A 14,964-nucleotide genomic window follows, 5' to 3' on the forward strand; every position below is an offset into this window, starting at 1 on the left:
TGCGGGGATGGAGACAGTTAGAAATAAAATAGAGACAAGCAAAGTAAATCAACATAAGTGATGGGAACCTGAAGGACATTTTCATGTATTTTTTAAGGCAGATGAGACTCTGCCTTCCCACCCCCAAAATGCAGTGACCGTCAGCATAGGAGGACATGATTTTGCATGGTCACTTTCTCAGCTGTGGATCCAATGGCATGTCTGAAGCCAGGCACCCTCACGTTTTCCAAAGCAAGTTCTAAGTGAAAAGAGCACTTGGAGCCAGATACTAGAGTAACACAAGTTACAAAACCCCTTCACCATGTACTGTATTTGCAGTAGGGATTGCCCCCTACACATCCCTGTCAAGTTCCATGTACACTTTAACACAATAAACACCACATACAATACATTAATTGTAATAATAATCACGTGCTAAACATTTAACTTTTTCATTCCTTATGACAGCTCCCATCCACCTAGGGGAAACCTCACACATGATGAAAATACAGGTCTCTGAAAGGATTTAAAAGTCAGTCCATACAGCTCAGCCAGCCAGTAAAACCAATGCAAGCCATGAAGAGTAAATCAATCAAAATGCCATTGCAATAGCCCTTTGTTAAAAACAGCCTCTCCACACATCTCATATCTGGTGGTCAGATGGTTGATGAGTTATCCTATCCTGTAATACGGTAGAAAAAAAGTCAACAAGCTCTGCCAATAGAGTGACTTGCTTCTTTTTTTAATATCAATACAAGAAAATCATTTGCCTTCCTGGGGCAAGGGCAGCGAGACAGTTAAACATTCTTCCTGTCAGCAGGAGGTGGGCGAGATCAATTCAACCACTAGGAAAGCAAACACCTCCCTTCCCCCTCCCTCCACAACCTTCCACCCCAGATGACAGGAGCCGCTCTGGCTCAATTGTTTCCAGATGCTGCCTTCTAACAGAATGCAGGGCCAGGCCTCCTGGGGTTTTGGTTGGATGGAAATGGTGATTTTGTATTTCACCCCCCCTCCCCCCCGATCGGTACTGTCCTGAAAACTAGCCCATGTTACAGCTTTCTAGGTTCAACTGCAATCAACCCTGTACCTCAAGCACTGTCACTTAGAACAGGCAGAAAAATGAGGAAAGAACGAACAATATAAGGGACAAACACAATCAAAATAGTGGCTGTGTGTCCTCCTCCAAGGGAGTATGATCATCACAGCTACAAGACTAACTGTGGTCATTTATTCTCCTTCAACAGAATGAAGCACAGGTTTGACATTTGGTTCACTGGCTATTTCCTACAGGGCCTATTTCATGTCAGTCGCTGGCTCCCTGACAGGACAAGAGCAATCTTGTTCTTTCCACCACCCCCCTTTTTTTTTTGAACTCCTTTAAGTTCTGGGACTGGTGTTGGACCCTGGAACTCAACAAAATGCAGTGTGTATGACTACAACACACAATTAGTTAATGAGAACATAACTAAGTGCTGGCCCCCCTCCTCTGCTCCCTAATGGCTCCTACTGTACCAGTAATCCTCAGTGCTTCCACCCCTGCTGTAGACTGGGCCTTCCAGTTCTCTCAGTCCTGGGAAGATGTTCTCGTGTTGGATGATGATGGTTTTGATCAGCTCATTGACATGAGCCTGGCAGGAGACCTGATCGTGGCCTTCAGGCACAGACATCAGTGTGGGCCCAAAGCAGATGGCCAAGTTGTAGGGATCCATCATGTTCTCTTCACTGAATTGAGATAAACTGCAAAAGACAGGGAGAAGAGGATTAGTATGAGCCAACAATACCGACACCTCCTGCTAGGGAACCAACATCTAAATCAAGGGGGCTAGCTTTGGGTGCTCTGCTCTTTAAGCCCCTTCTGCTGGGAACAGAACGTTTTGGGTCAATAAAAGAAAAATAAGGCTGATGTCATTTACTGGGGAGGGAGGAACTCCTCTAGATGCACCTCCGAGGATCTGACAACCTGATCTGACAGGGCTAGCATGAAGACAGATTCCTAGCTGAAATCTGTACTGAAAAAACAGAGAAAACTCTGCTGCTTGCTGATTTCTTTATTCAATTGCTAAGGCATTTTTCCATTTCCTTAACATCCCCCTCAATCAGCACACGCAGTATTGGGAAAGAAAGGAAATGTCAGACTGTTCCTCTTTTCAATAGCTATATTCTTCACGCAGATTGAATATCATTGCCAGGGATTTATTTACATGCGGTCGACTCTCTGCACCCCGCTCCCATAGCAGCTGCTGTGTTAACACCTTACATCCAGTCAGGAGGCCAAGGCAGGCCCGATTGAGCCACTGCTGCTCCACACATCACAGCAAGGGAGCTGGCAACCAAGGAGCCCTTCTGCTTCTTTCCATTTGCACCCTCCTTGAAACCGAGTTTTTTCCAAGCCCAAAGGCTCCCAATAGCACAAGAATAAGCCAATGCTCACTATGGAAGCAGCCACTAGGACTTTTAGTATTAGCTACAGGGAAGTATTGAAGCCCTTTGAAGTTGAAAAGCAAGGCCAGTTGGAGCTAAAAACCTGCAAGGGATGTAAAGGTTTGGGGACTGTGTTGCTTTGAAAGGCTTTGGGGAGCTGACTTCGCAAGCAGAAGCATATCCTGCTTTATGACTGCTGTTTATAATCTCACTGCAGCCCTGCATCCAGTTCCAGAGCAAAACCTGATCTCCTCTGCCGGACTCTGTGCTTGGTAGCGTGAGTTAGGTAGTGTATTCTCCAAACCAAACCCCCTCCCAAAGACCTTGTCAGCTGCTTTTCCTGGAGCCAATCTGTAGGATTTGCCAAGTGCAGCCGGAACACTGAGTGTGCACAGGAACACTTCCTGAACCTGAATAATTTTTAACCCCAAACCTGTAATTTAACCCTTTCAAGGCACCAGTTCATGGTTAAGCACCAAACACAGAGCTAAATTCCAAAACAAGCCCCTTGAAAGACCCTGTTTTCTAGTTCACTTCTTAAAATAATTAAAAGCTATTAAGGCTGGAAGGGAACATTCACTTCAATGACTCCAGAAGTGACATCTGTGGAATGAGCATCCCAAGGCGTAGAAGAATTTCACAGCACTATTGTGGAAAGTTTCTCCTCTTGCACTACAAAGTATCCCTTTCCCATGTCATAGCTTGGATGGAGGAAAAGATTTTGTGAATGTTTTTTGGTTTTCCGCAGTGCAATAACAATTTCTGCAATATATAGGATTGGATTCAACAAATGCCCTGGAACAGTTTAATAAGGGTCTTTCAACTCACTACCCAGTTTTACATAAGAGACTGGGCATCTCTCAGGAGCAGCTGATGTACTAGTGCCTCAAACACAGGTAACAGGACTCAAGTCTCTGAATTATTTAATGTAGATTGTCACATTAGCAGTAAAACCAAAATAATACTATCTTATTTTAATAACCTGCTTGCATCCAGAAGAAGTCTGAAGTGCTTTGCAAATTTACACATGCAGGAATCACTTCACCTCCCCATAGAAATGCAGCCACCTCTGAGACGGAACACATCAGCACAACTGCTCTGAGAAATCTTATTGCCCAAAGCTGTTTATAAGAGCGCACAGCATTTAGGACAGGAAGAAAAATACCATCTCAATGAAAATACATATTTAGCCATGATAGTTAGATGGGATGCAAGGTGAACAAACATTCCACTAAGCTTGTGTCAAGTGAAATGGGCTCCGTAATTATCGCAAGTGGAAACAGTTTCCCTAGAAAATATGATGACTTTACCATCAAACTGGGGCAGCCCTTCAATACTTAGCAGGAAGAGAGTAATCTACTGAAACAACATTTCCATCTCCTACTGCATATTGGGTTACTCTAGAATGTCTCCCATCCAAGTATGACCAGGCCTGGGCCTATTTAGTTTGTAGTACTGAGGATTTCACAACTTTAGGGAGTATGTCTGCAGGCTGAGGTTGCATTTACATCACTTTCAGTTTTGCTATGAAGTCAGCCTTGGGTTTTATTTAGAGTCCTTTGCTTTTCACGTTAGTTTTGGAAGTGCTGCTAATCCAATTCGGAGCCAACACAATTCAACAGGCTACAGTGATTTTTATTTCAGCTCCAGAAGTCAGTGGGAGTTGCATATGCATGTCTAAACAGAGTTTGGTCCTCTGAGTTTTAGGGCTATGCTTTATTTCATGAATAATGTCTGTTGCACTGTTGTGTAAGACTGGTCGTTCAATGGCCACAACATACTTATTAGTTAAAATCAATAAGATTTCTCAAAGCAGTTGTAGAAATATATTTCCCAAGTTCTATACAAACTAAACACACACTATTTCTCCAATGGGAACATGAATCCATTCCAGAAGCCGAATTTTTCTCCATTTTACTGGAGTCACAGTGAGGGCAGAAAGGGCTGCTTTGTCTAGCTAGTTTTAATGCCCTGTGGGAGACAAATGAGAGAAAGGGCAAGAGGTTCCATATCCCTCTAAGTTATTTATAGCTGAAACCTCAAATTGCAGTACAAGGCGTTAAACCCATCATGAGGAAAAGGATGAGACATCCATCCTCCAGGCTGCCAAAATGATGTGATTAAGATGACTGAGCTCTGCAGGGCTGTGCCTCAGAATTCAGCTCTGAAGTATGGAAGGTTGACTCTTCTTGTACTGTCATTGCCCTGATGCGATTGGTCAACCAGACAGGAATCTACAGAACAATGCCAACATATCATCACTGGGACAGTGCCTGGTTTTCGTATAACGTTTCAGGAAACTTTGGGGATTTCTGGAGGGAGGCTGCAAAATTTAGCACCAGATCCAAAAAACTTCTGGGGATGTTCTGATCCAGAATTTTTGTTCAGTCTGTTATAAAGGTGTCGGATGTGAAGTTCAGATTCAGTCTCTGCCAAAGTTTAGGAGTGTACGGATTTTGATTCAGGCCCAAATACTGTGTATATACCACAGAGAATTTAAACATCTCCTCCCAAATTCAGACTCTCTTTTTTGTACTTGCCCCAATGTGAACATGATGAAGGACAATAGCACTGGACCACCCATTTGACGTTATCAGCTTCCATACAGTATATATGCAGGGGTCAAGTACGTGTCTGGATGCAGCATTTCCTCCCCTTAGCATCCTCAAGAGGCCCAAGCATGCAAGGAGAATAAGGCTGGGTTCCCTCTGCCACCAGATGGGGAGTAAGGATCTTATGCATTCTGAGCCCACCTACCCCAACAAGGACAGAGTCTGCAGCAGTTCCAGTTCTTGCTAGCCTGGGACCCAGACCCTGTTCCTTCATGTTGCCCTTCCACTGGCTTACCAGGCTAACTCCAGTAATATGAATTTTCATTTCAAGAACTCTGTTGAGGTTGCTGAAATTTTTTCTAGTCACCATTTGCAATGCTGACAGGCCCAGCACAATAGATACAATAGATAAGTAAGCATGCTGAGAGGCAACAAACTGCTACCGGCAAAGAGACTGCCACTTGTATCCTAAACTGCTGCTCTGGATCAGAAACTGCAGAATGTCAAAGCTCCAGTCCTCTCATGCAATACATTTATACCAACCCCAGCATCGACTGCAGAGCTCTGGTGCTTTCAGGGATACTCACTGACTGAGGAATGCAAAGAGATATCTCATTACAATCAGAGTGGTTTTAGGCAAGCTCAGAAGGACCTTCCGGATGTGTAGTGCTCGTTCTTGTAAGTTATCCATTGCTGAAAGGAGGAAAGAGCACCATGCAGAGTTATTATATCACCATGGCCATACCTGAAGTCACTGAATCTAAACGTTTGCAGCACACGAGGAGGTTCCCTACACTAGGGTGTAAATTATTAAAGATAGGAGCCAAGACACAGTAGCATAGAATCTTGGGGAAGAAAGGGGCTATCTGCTTCCTGTAACGTGTATGATACGTTCTCCAGAAATGCCTTAAAGGAGGATGTAATGTATGCGTAACCTGTTCTGCAAAGCCCTTTATTGCAAAGATACATGGTACATGTAATCTATCTGCCAGTTCCCTGAGTGTGGGTGCACTGAGTGATGTCTGTTTCACTAGATCCAACACAATAGCTCATTCCAATTAGCTACAAAAGGTGGGTGTTGAACAAAAAGTGTTTGGTCTGACTCAGAAAATAGATTAGCATAGCTGAAGGGTGAGCTAAAAGCTCTGCGTGCAGCAGACGACAGAAAAAAAGTGGGCAGCATAAATCCTCAGCCCTGGAAGGATGAAGTTATTTGGGAGCAGATTTCTTTTCATCTGATATGAATTAAGCTTTGTAAAGTCATTTACTGTGAGAAGAAAACCATGAGTTGTTTCGGAAGCAGTTATCTTTGCTCCAGTTCAAAGGCTGCCGCTGATGGATATTCCACTGCCTGGACAATAGATTCATTCTTTCCTGCTGAATGATTTGGCAATAATGGGACCGTTTCAACTTGGTTTCCAACAAAAAAGAAAAAGCTTTGAAATAATCCAAGCTGTTTATACCAGGACTGTGATCGCTCTCACATTATACATTCGGTAGTGAGACTCCATAAGGAATCTTCCTTGTGGTTCAGAAGGGTTATTCAGATTGGTTAAAACACACAGCTGCTTCCCTTCTGGAAATACATGGCATGCGCCAGACAGATGTGCTGCATGTACATACAGAGCATCAACACTGGGGCTAGCAGGAAATCTCTCCTCGAACTGTGGGCTTCCAAGATGGCAGCTGCACGCACATTCTGAGTTGAGGCCTTTAAAGAAGCATTTTGTAAAAACTATTATTTTTAAAAAACTACTTATGAAGCTTTGGCTCTGAAGGTGCTGTGGCCACCATCTCGGAAGCGTGCTGCTCTGGTGCAGATCCTGAGGGATCCACTTCATTCTGTTCTCTGCTTCACTTTCCTAAACAGGCTCTGCTATGAGATTAAGGAGTCCTGCAAAGAGGGAATTGAACCGTCCTCCCTGGATGGTGGCTGGAGCACAGAGCCTAAGAGGGATTAGGAGAAATATTTTGGGAAGGGATGAAAATGGGATGCTCAAAAAACGTTCTCCAGGCTATGATGGAAAATAAAATCAACATTTTTGGTGTAATAAAAGTTTGCTCTTATTACCATAAATTTGATCGGTGGGGGGGGAGAATGGAGAGCAGAGGATGGAGAGACGGGGGCAGGGGGGTTGGTAAAGGGTCATCTGCATTTTTTTTTGCAGGTCTTCTATTTAAATGTAAAACATAATTCGTTCATCTACTTACTGACACAGGCAATCAGATCATGAAAGATTTCCTTTGGGAACAGAGGGTGCTCCAGCCCTCGGAAATAGAGTTTCAGAACTCCCGCTATTGAGTCCATATCATGGTCGTTTTGGTCTCCAGCCAATGGATCCTCCCCTAGTTACAACAAACAAACAACAATAATAATAATAAAAAAGGAGGTACGGAGGAAGAGTAAGAACTTTGGTAGACAGAGGTTCTGGCTGCTCTGCTAGAAGGACATGTCTCAGCCAGAAAGAAGGATCCATTTAATCCAAAGGTTACTCCCTATTCCCCCAAACACTGAGCAGGTAATGGGTGATTGGGAGGCTGTCCACTAAGAACAGCAATCAAGAAAGGTCCTTGGCAGCCATCCTCTGTGGCTAGAGGTGGCTGCATGCCCCCAGTCAGGCAAATAAAGGGGTTGGACTTTCTCATCTGAGCCCAACACATGGAGGAAGAGTCCCTGACCTACGACCACATTGGGGGTGGAATTACTCCTGGAGCTGTGGTAACTTTGGGAGCCTCTTCAGTCCAGGTGTTTTTGGTTGGAGGGAACAGACCCAGCATTTGCTTAACAGGGTTATAGACGATAGGAAGCACATGGCCACAAACTCCTAAGCAGCTCTGTGATTCCCTGTGGGGTTGTTTTGGGGCCTGCACAGCAGGCCAATGCTTGTGCCAATCGCTACCTTTACAAGTCTTAGAAGGAGACATGTTGTGCTGGATTGCTAAGAAAATAAAGTTTCTGGTGCAGTTAATTTGTGACTATCTATACTGTAGTTCGTCTGTTACAAAAAAGAAGACACACACTGACGGAGCTGTTCCCTACGGAAAACTCCCCATCAAATATAATTAGATTTTATGATTGGGCAAACCTCAAATCGAAGCTATATATATCCATTATGTGACTGAAATTACCAAAGCTTGCCTATTACTTTAATAACCACACAGGATAATAAATGGTCCACTATGAACCAGAGCATTATCTTTGATATTAACTGCTACCAAGGGTTCTGGATGAAGTAATAAACTGCACAGACATTATTGTTAACTTAGTCAGTTCTGTATATCATCCTCTTTAGAGAGAGACAAGCAAAATGAAGCTAAAACAAGTAGTGTCATTTATTTTGGGATGGTGATACTGGAATAACTGGCTGTTTCCCCTGAAATGCCTGGCATCTGTCCTTTAAGAAAGGTGGTCTTTCAGTCTGGTGTTGTAAGCCCTCAACCCCACCACACATGCATTTCCTTTGTTCTCCAAGGTATTTCATTCTCAGATAAAAGACAAATGCATTGTAGTCTCAACAACCTCATGGTTAGGCAGAAGATCTCTCTCCTCTCACTGATAGCAATTTGCTGTGCTCCCATATCTGGGATGTGGAGACGTGAACATGAAAACTTGCAAGCGTCACATGAATTGTAATATGAAATGTATGAGGAAGCAGGACCAGCCTTGTGATTTTTCAGAGTCCCAAGCAAGAAGGGGGCCACAAACTGTGAGGACTGACCTGAAAGCTAACTTCTCTCTGATCCCACTGTGGCAGGGAGACCGGGTCAGATGTGACTTGCTGTGTCAGAGGACCCCCAAGGAGTTGCTTGTGCATAAGGCCGATCGTATATGCAAGCTAAAAACCCAACAAAAGCGCTCCAAATAAGAGTGAAATGAAGCCTGAGTTGAAATGGACTCTTACTTGGTGGTGATTAGACTAAATGTAGTCATATTGCTTTACAAGAAATGTCAGGGGCAAGAGATCCCACCCCAGGTATGGAATAGAGTCTATTCACAAGGTGGAGGAAAACAGACTAGGTAGTTAAACCCAAGAAGGAAATGCTCTGCACCTCCGGAGATGTGTGCAGTCATTAAACAATCCGACACAACAGGTGCCAAAATTCTGAGTGATTATTATATGGCGATGTTGCAAGACATGAAGCATAACATATCAAGTGACTTTATATGTTCAAGCTTAGGGAGCACTGAAAAAAAAATTCTCTGCCTGGAGTCATTTATGAAATGTAGAACTGTAAAAAAAAAACAACAACAAAACCATACTACCTAGGGCACAATCAGTTGTGTCCAAAGCACTAAAGGTATTTTAGAATGGTAACACCTGTGGTGATTGTATGAGACAGAACACACCCTCCTTACCTCTCTCAAATGCATTTTTGATATCATTCACCTCAACTTGCGATCCAGACACTCTGAATATGCCTTCATGCTGCAGCCCTGTAAGGCAATAAGAGAAACCCACAATGACAATCAAAGATTTCAACTCAGTTCCACATCTAGCAAAGTAATATTGCAAAATCCATTTGAAAAGATGCGATTTTTATGGGAAAAAGTGTCAGCAAATGTCTGTTTCACCATAAATCACAAACCAACAAAAAATATTTCCTATGATAACTGAAGTTTACAAATAGGCAAAGTAAGAAAACGCTGCTTGAGAACTTAGTTTGTTTTAAGAATATTTACTTGAAATATTTTGGCATGTGATGTTGACAATTTGACTTCTAACAGTTTATAATGCTTTAACTTTTTGAATCTTAATGAGTACGGTCATTAAGACATCATCTGACCCCTACATAATTTCCTGTAATTGTGAAAATTCTGATACAACTTTTAAAAAATGCTTAAAGCTCATCGTTTTATGCAACTGCAAAAATTTTAAATTACACTTAAAAATAAACATTGATATCAGCTGTTGAAATTATTTAAAAAAACAAACATATGAAATTCTGCCCAGCCTAGGCACAATCAGGGTGGGATCCCACCCATCTAGAACATTACAACCATGCCAATAAGCAGGACAGGCCAAATTCATAGATACTAAGGTCAGAAGGGACCATTATGATCATCTAGTCTGACCTCCTGCACAACGCAGGCCACAGAATTTCACCCACCCATTCTCACACCCTTTGGAAAATTTCCTTCTGCAAAAATCTAAGAATACAAGGGATAAAAGAGAACTTAACTCCCCTTCCACATCAGGAAGAAAGTGAAAAATATTCACTTCCCTCCCTCACTAGAAGGAAGGAGCACAAAGTACTCTACAAGCTTAAACTCATATACAACCTACACATGGAAGCCACTCCTTGGGTAGAACACAGCAACTTCTTATTCTTTAACAGCAACATTAGAAAACACTTAGGACAAGAAGTGAAGAACTTATCCAATTGAAATTACAGAATATAACTACCACTAATGTGACTTGGTACTCTAGGGGAGTTTTCAGGGTATTCCAGTAGAGTAGTTAAGCATTAAAACTGATGGGGGCAAGTAGTCGATGGATTCCAATGGATTCCTATAAAATATCTTTGCTGGAACATGAAATATAAGCAGCAAACATTTAAAACCACTGTTCTAACTTCGAAAATAATTCCAGCACAAGGAAAGGGCTGTATCTGTTCACGCCTCTGAACAGGAGCAGCGAGTTTGACTTTTGCAAAGCTCTATGTATGTTTATGTCACTGTATATGTAACTAAAGCTATTTTGGATCATCTGTGGCCAGCTCTTCTTCTCATAGATTATGATACTATTTGAATCCCCAGGCAATGACACTCTTGTGTTATATGGCCCTTAATTATTCCTGGTATCATCAGCACACATCATATTGCACAGTAAAAATATATACCGAAATGCTGCAAACTGAGAATGAAAATGGAATCAATCCACTATCTACAGGGAAATCTTTATTCAAAAGCATCAATTCAGATGTAAGATGTAATAACCATGTTACAGAACTGAACTTTAATGGGTCAAGCAATCAATTCTTTATAATTCTCCTTTGACATGGATTTGTACGAGAGGAGCACGTCTCTAACCCCAAATTGTGCTTTCTTTAGCATACATTTTATTTAGTACTCCAACAGGGAAAAAGTGCGGAGAACCTATACAATAGTTTCCAATGTGCAATCGTGATTAAAACAAAAGGAAAGTACAATTGGACCTATTCTCTGGCTCTGTGTATTGGTTAGATGAAAACAAAGCCTATCACTATACAAGCTTATTGACTAGCAGTTCTTCATGCTATTATTAAATAATGTTTAATTAAAAACACACACAACTTAGAATAAAATGTATGGAAGAGGTTTATCTTAAAATGCTACATTTATCCTTTATCCAAGCAAATAAATCAGCACCTCAGCTCCCCTGAAGGGTCACGTGAATATTGTGGGCAAGAAGAACAGCTCAGAACTCCAGGCAGGGCGGAGTTGCAAGTAGGCAAGACAGATTTTTTTTTTTGGGGGGGGGGGGGGAGGACGTTATATGACAAGAAGAGAGATAAAGGCACAGGAACAACTTGAACACAAAGGCCTGGTAACGTTGCCCCAGTCAGAGGGAAAATCTTCCAACTTCATGTAAGACTGAAGACAAGAAGCTATGGGACCCACGTTGAATGAAACCTAAGGAAACTTGAACACTTCTGCAGTAGCAAAGCGACTCATGGCTGGGAAGGAAGGATACATGTAGGAGGCACTATTTAGTGCTTAGCATTCCCCACTTCAAGTGCCTGCAGCAGCCACTCTGTCTTCCTGTGCTTAGGACAGACAATAGTGCAGCACTACTGACTCTGAGTGGACAGTGGTGAGTTCTTAGTCACGCCTGCTGTAGGATTCCAATACACACGTTCTGCACCAGGCTACTGTAAACATTCACAAGAGACATCCGCACACTGAAGTGGCCATGTGCTTTATTTAAATTAGAGCTGGATGGACTCGGGTTATGAAATTTGGATGTGAACTTTCCTAGAGTTCGGGGCGGGATCCAAATATAGGTTTTCTGGTTCCTCTTTATGAGTTTAAAGACCCTTTAAAAAAAAGTCCTGCCTGACTTATTCTGTCAAGGGGCATTTGAAAAAATGATTAGTTTTTCATCAGTAAACTTACCATGTCTGCTAATGAATCGTATGCAGCTCTCCACCACAAGGGGAATGGCTTGGCTCGAGTCCTGAGCAACCAAGGGAGAAAATTAAAACAAATAGTCAAGCACAGAGCTGACCGAGAAATAAACACAACTCTGAAATCCACAAGCAAAACTTCATGGAGCAATACACCTTCTGCCAGGGATTGGGAAAAGAGCTGTCCACAGGGCCTGAAGCATAGTCTCTGACGAAGGTACTATTTGGTTTGTGAATTATCCTAGAGAAATAACATTGCCTTTTGCAGAGATGGAAACTGCCATCCCAAGCTATACAGGAATAAATAAAATAAAACCAAGGACCACCATTTCTGATCTGGACTCGGTGGAGAAGACAGTTATTGGGGTGCATTAACATCTTTAGGGCACAGCTCCATGCAATGCCTCTGGAAGCACCAATGGAGTGGCTTGCCAGCTTTGCCAAGCTCACTCTTTGAGAAGGCCAGTTGGTACTGCCGTAATGACTAACTCTGCACAACGCCTGTGCTCAACTGGTACACAAGGTGCCAGGGAAGGAACAGGAGAGTAAGGGCTAATCTACTATGCCCTCCCTTCATCCCGTGCAGCGCATGCTCACGCAAAGTTGTGGCCTTCTGGTCTCTCCACAGTCAGCCCTCATGGCTCTGTATTTGTGCATTTTTCGGATTGATTTCCATTTATCCCCAACATGACAAATTTTGGTTTTGCAGAACAAGCTCCTGACATTTTACTGCAAAAACATTTTAGCTGTCACATGCTGACTGACCTTTGGGCTAAGCACTGAGTACTGTAAAAATACAAGTTCACAATGACAGCTTGGAGTGCAGGCTGTTCTTTGGGCCAGGGCCAGAACACAGTAAATGACACTTTCTAGCTTGCCAGTTTCCACCATAAGCAATTCAATGATGAAGTTGTGTAATAGGCGAACAATTTATTGCACTTCTTTAGCCCCTTTCTTCAGAGGATCACAAAATACTTCGCCAACAATTAGACTTCAGCAATATCTGTGAGGGACTGTATTACTGTCCGCATTTTAGGAAAGAGTCAACTAAGGCACAGAGGTTAAGAGACTTAATTCAATTCTTTTTTAAAAAGGTTTAGTGATTTTCCTTTTAGTGGGCTGTAGAATTCCCTTAATTCATAGATTCCAAGACCAGAAGGGACCATTGTGATCATCTAGTCTGACCTCTTGTATAACCCAGGCCAGGGAACTTCCCCAAACTAATTCCCAGAGCAGATCTTTTAGAAAAACATCCAATGTAATTTTGCAATTAACAATTTTTCCTCCTCATTATCTGGATTGCACTAGCTTTCTGCACACTGTAAAAGGGGACCCACTTCACAATACAACAGTGCTTTGAAACACTATGGAAACCTGCAGCTTACTTGATGAATGACAAAGAGTTTACTAATAATCATCCAAATAGCACCACAGATTTTCACAGCTTATTTCAGAGAGGCACCAAATGAACTTTATAGAGAGAAACACATTCTCTGTCCTCAAAGAGATTACAGTTTTTGAACGATGTGCAATTTAAATTGGTAGGTCACACTCAAAAGAACTATTAGAGCCACACGCAAGTGATTGCACGTGGATTTGAGGCACAGAGACATTTGTTTTCCCAAACAGATTAGCTTTTTGTTTAAGTTTTGGAGTCACAGGGTCTAGTATGTCATCTCCAGTCAATTACACAATACATTGTGAGCCCTCAAACACGACTGTGAATGGCTCTCAACAGTCAGACATACAGCTATTTCACTTCCTGTTGAAAGAGTGTTACTAGCGTGTGAACAAAGCAACCATCTCCACAACAGAGTTGTTCAGGGTATGCAGAAGATTCAGCTCTGCATAGGAGAGCCTGCAAAACATGAAATGCAAGTTCTCTACATGTGCAGTTAGAGAATAAAGATTCAGATTTTCATTCAGTTTATATAGCTTTTATTCACAGCAGCTCTTTCCACAAACTCTGCTCTGGGCTCCAGCATCCAGAAAGAGCTAAGACTATACCTTTCATCTAACTGCGGCACAGCAGCCCACACACTAAATTATGATCAAGCCAAAAATCTTGAGATGCAACATGGAAAGTGGGTTTTCAAAAAGCAGCACACTGGATTTTAAACGTAGCTTATAACCACGGCTCAAAATATAGCAGGCGACATTTTGCCTACAATTTCCTAAATAGGAAAGAAAAATGTAAAATACAATCGGCCCTTCCCTTAAACTACGAACATACTAAGACACGCATGGTGCCGGCTATCCTGGTACACAAGGTCTTCTAACAGCAATTGCGACCTACTTTCTGGCTAATGAAAAGTGTCAGCCGACAGATTTTGTAAGCTGTAGCTCAAGAATGAAAAAGGGACCAAAGGAGGAGCAGATGAAATGATGTTTCAAGTCAATTCTTGTCTTTATTCGAGGTGAAATTTTTCCCCCAGCTCCTTCCTATCCCAGGATAACATGATCTAGTTCCATTGTTATTAAAATGGCATAGTTTAAAAGGCAATAAGTGATCCACTATGGACAGAAAAAACATCCTTAGAATTCCTTGGAGTCACTTTTATGAGGAAAGGTATGGCCAGAGTGCAGTTACAACTTTATTTAATAGAGATGTGAGTTAAAAAGAGAATAAAAAGCAGTACAAATAATGTGTGTCAGCAGGAAACCATGGACTATGAACCTTAGTGCAGCAGTCATGCTTATCCTTTACGTAGGCTGCGGCTACTAGCGAGTAATGATGTCACAGACACGCACGTCTGATAGTTCCACCCACAGAAGAGAGTGATACAAGCACACACACCTGTCATGGGTGAAGATAAACTAAAGTAGGATAAATACATTGCCCTATTCTGTCACAAGTTAACAGACAAATTACACTTTTCAACAAGAGTCTATCTCATATGAA

General features: G+C 42.2%; 1 protein-coding gene across 4 annotated transcripts in view; it reads right to left on the reverse strand.

Moving 5' to 3' along the window:
• SRGAP2 (SLIT-ROBO Rho GTPase activating protein 2) overlaps positions 1 to 14,964 on the reverse strand; it is a 207,340-nt gene that overhangs the window by 23,032 nt on the left and 169,344 nt on the right. For all 4 annotated transcript variants that reach the window (XM_077839100.1, XM_077839103.1, XM_077839102.1 and 1 more), the window contains 5 exons: positions 12,052 to 12,112; positions 9,313 to 9,390; positions 7,167 to 7,301; positions 5,543 to 5,648; positions 1,495 to 1,719 (listed from right to left, as the gene is read on the reverse strand). In XM_077839100.1, coding sequence (XP_077695226.1) covers positions 1,495 to 1,719; positions 5,543 to 5,648; positions 7,167 to 7,301; positions 9,313 to 9,390; positions 12,052 to 12,112 — 605 coding nt within the window. The remainder of the gene's footprint in view (positions 1 to 1,494; positions 1,720 to 5,542; positions 5,649 to 7,166; positions 7,302 to 9,312; positions 9,391 to 12,051; positions 12,113 to 14,964) is intronic.

Source organism: Eretmochelys imbricata, chromosome 21 (genome assembly GCF_965152235.1).
Source record: "Eretmochelys imbricata isolate rEreImb1 chromosome 21, rEreImb1.hap1, whole genome shotgun sequence".
Lineage (NCBI taxonomy): Eukaryota > Metazoa > Chordata > Testudines > Cheloniidae > Eretmochelys > Eretmochelys imbricata.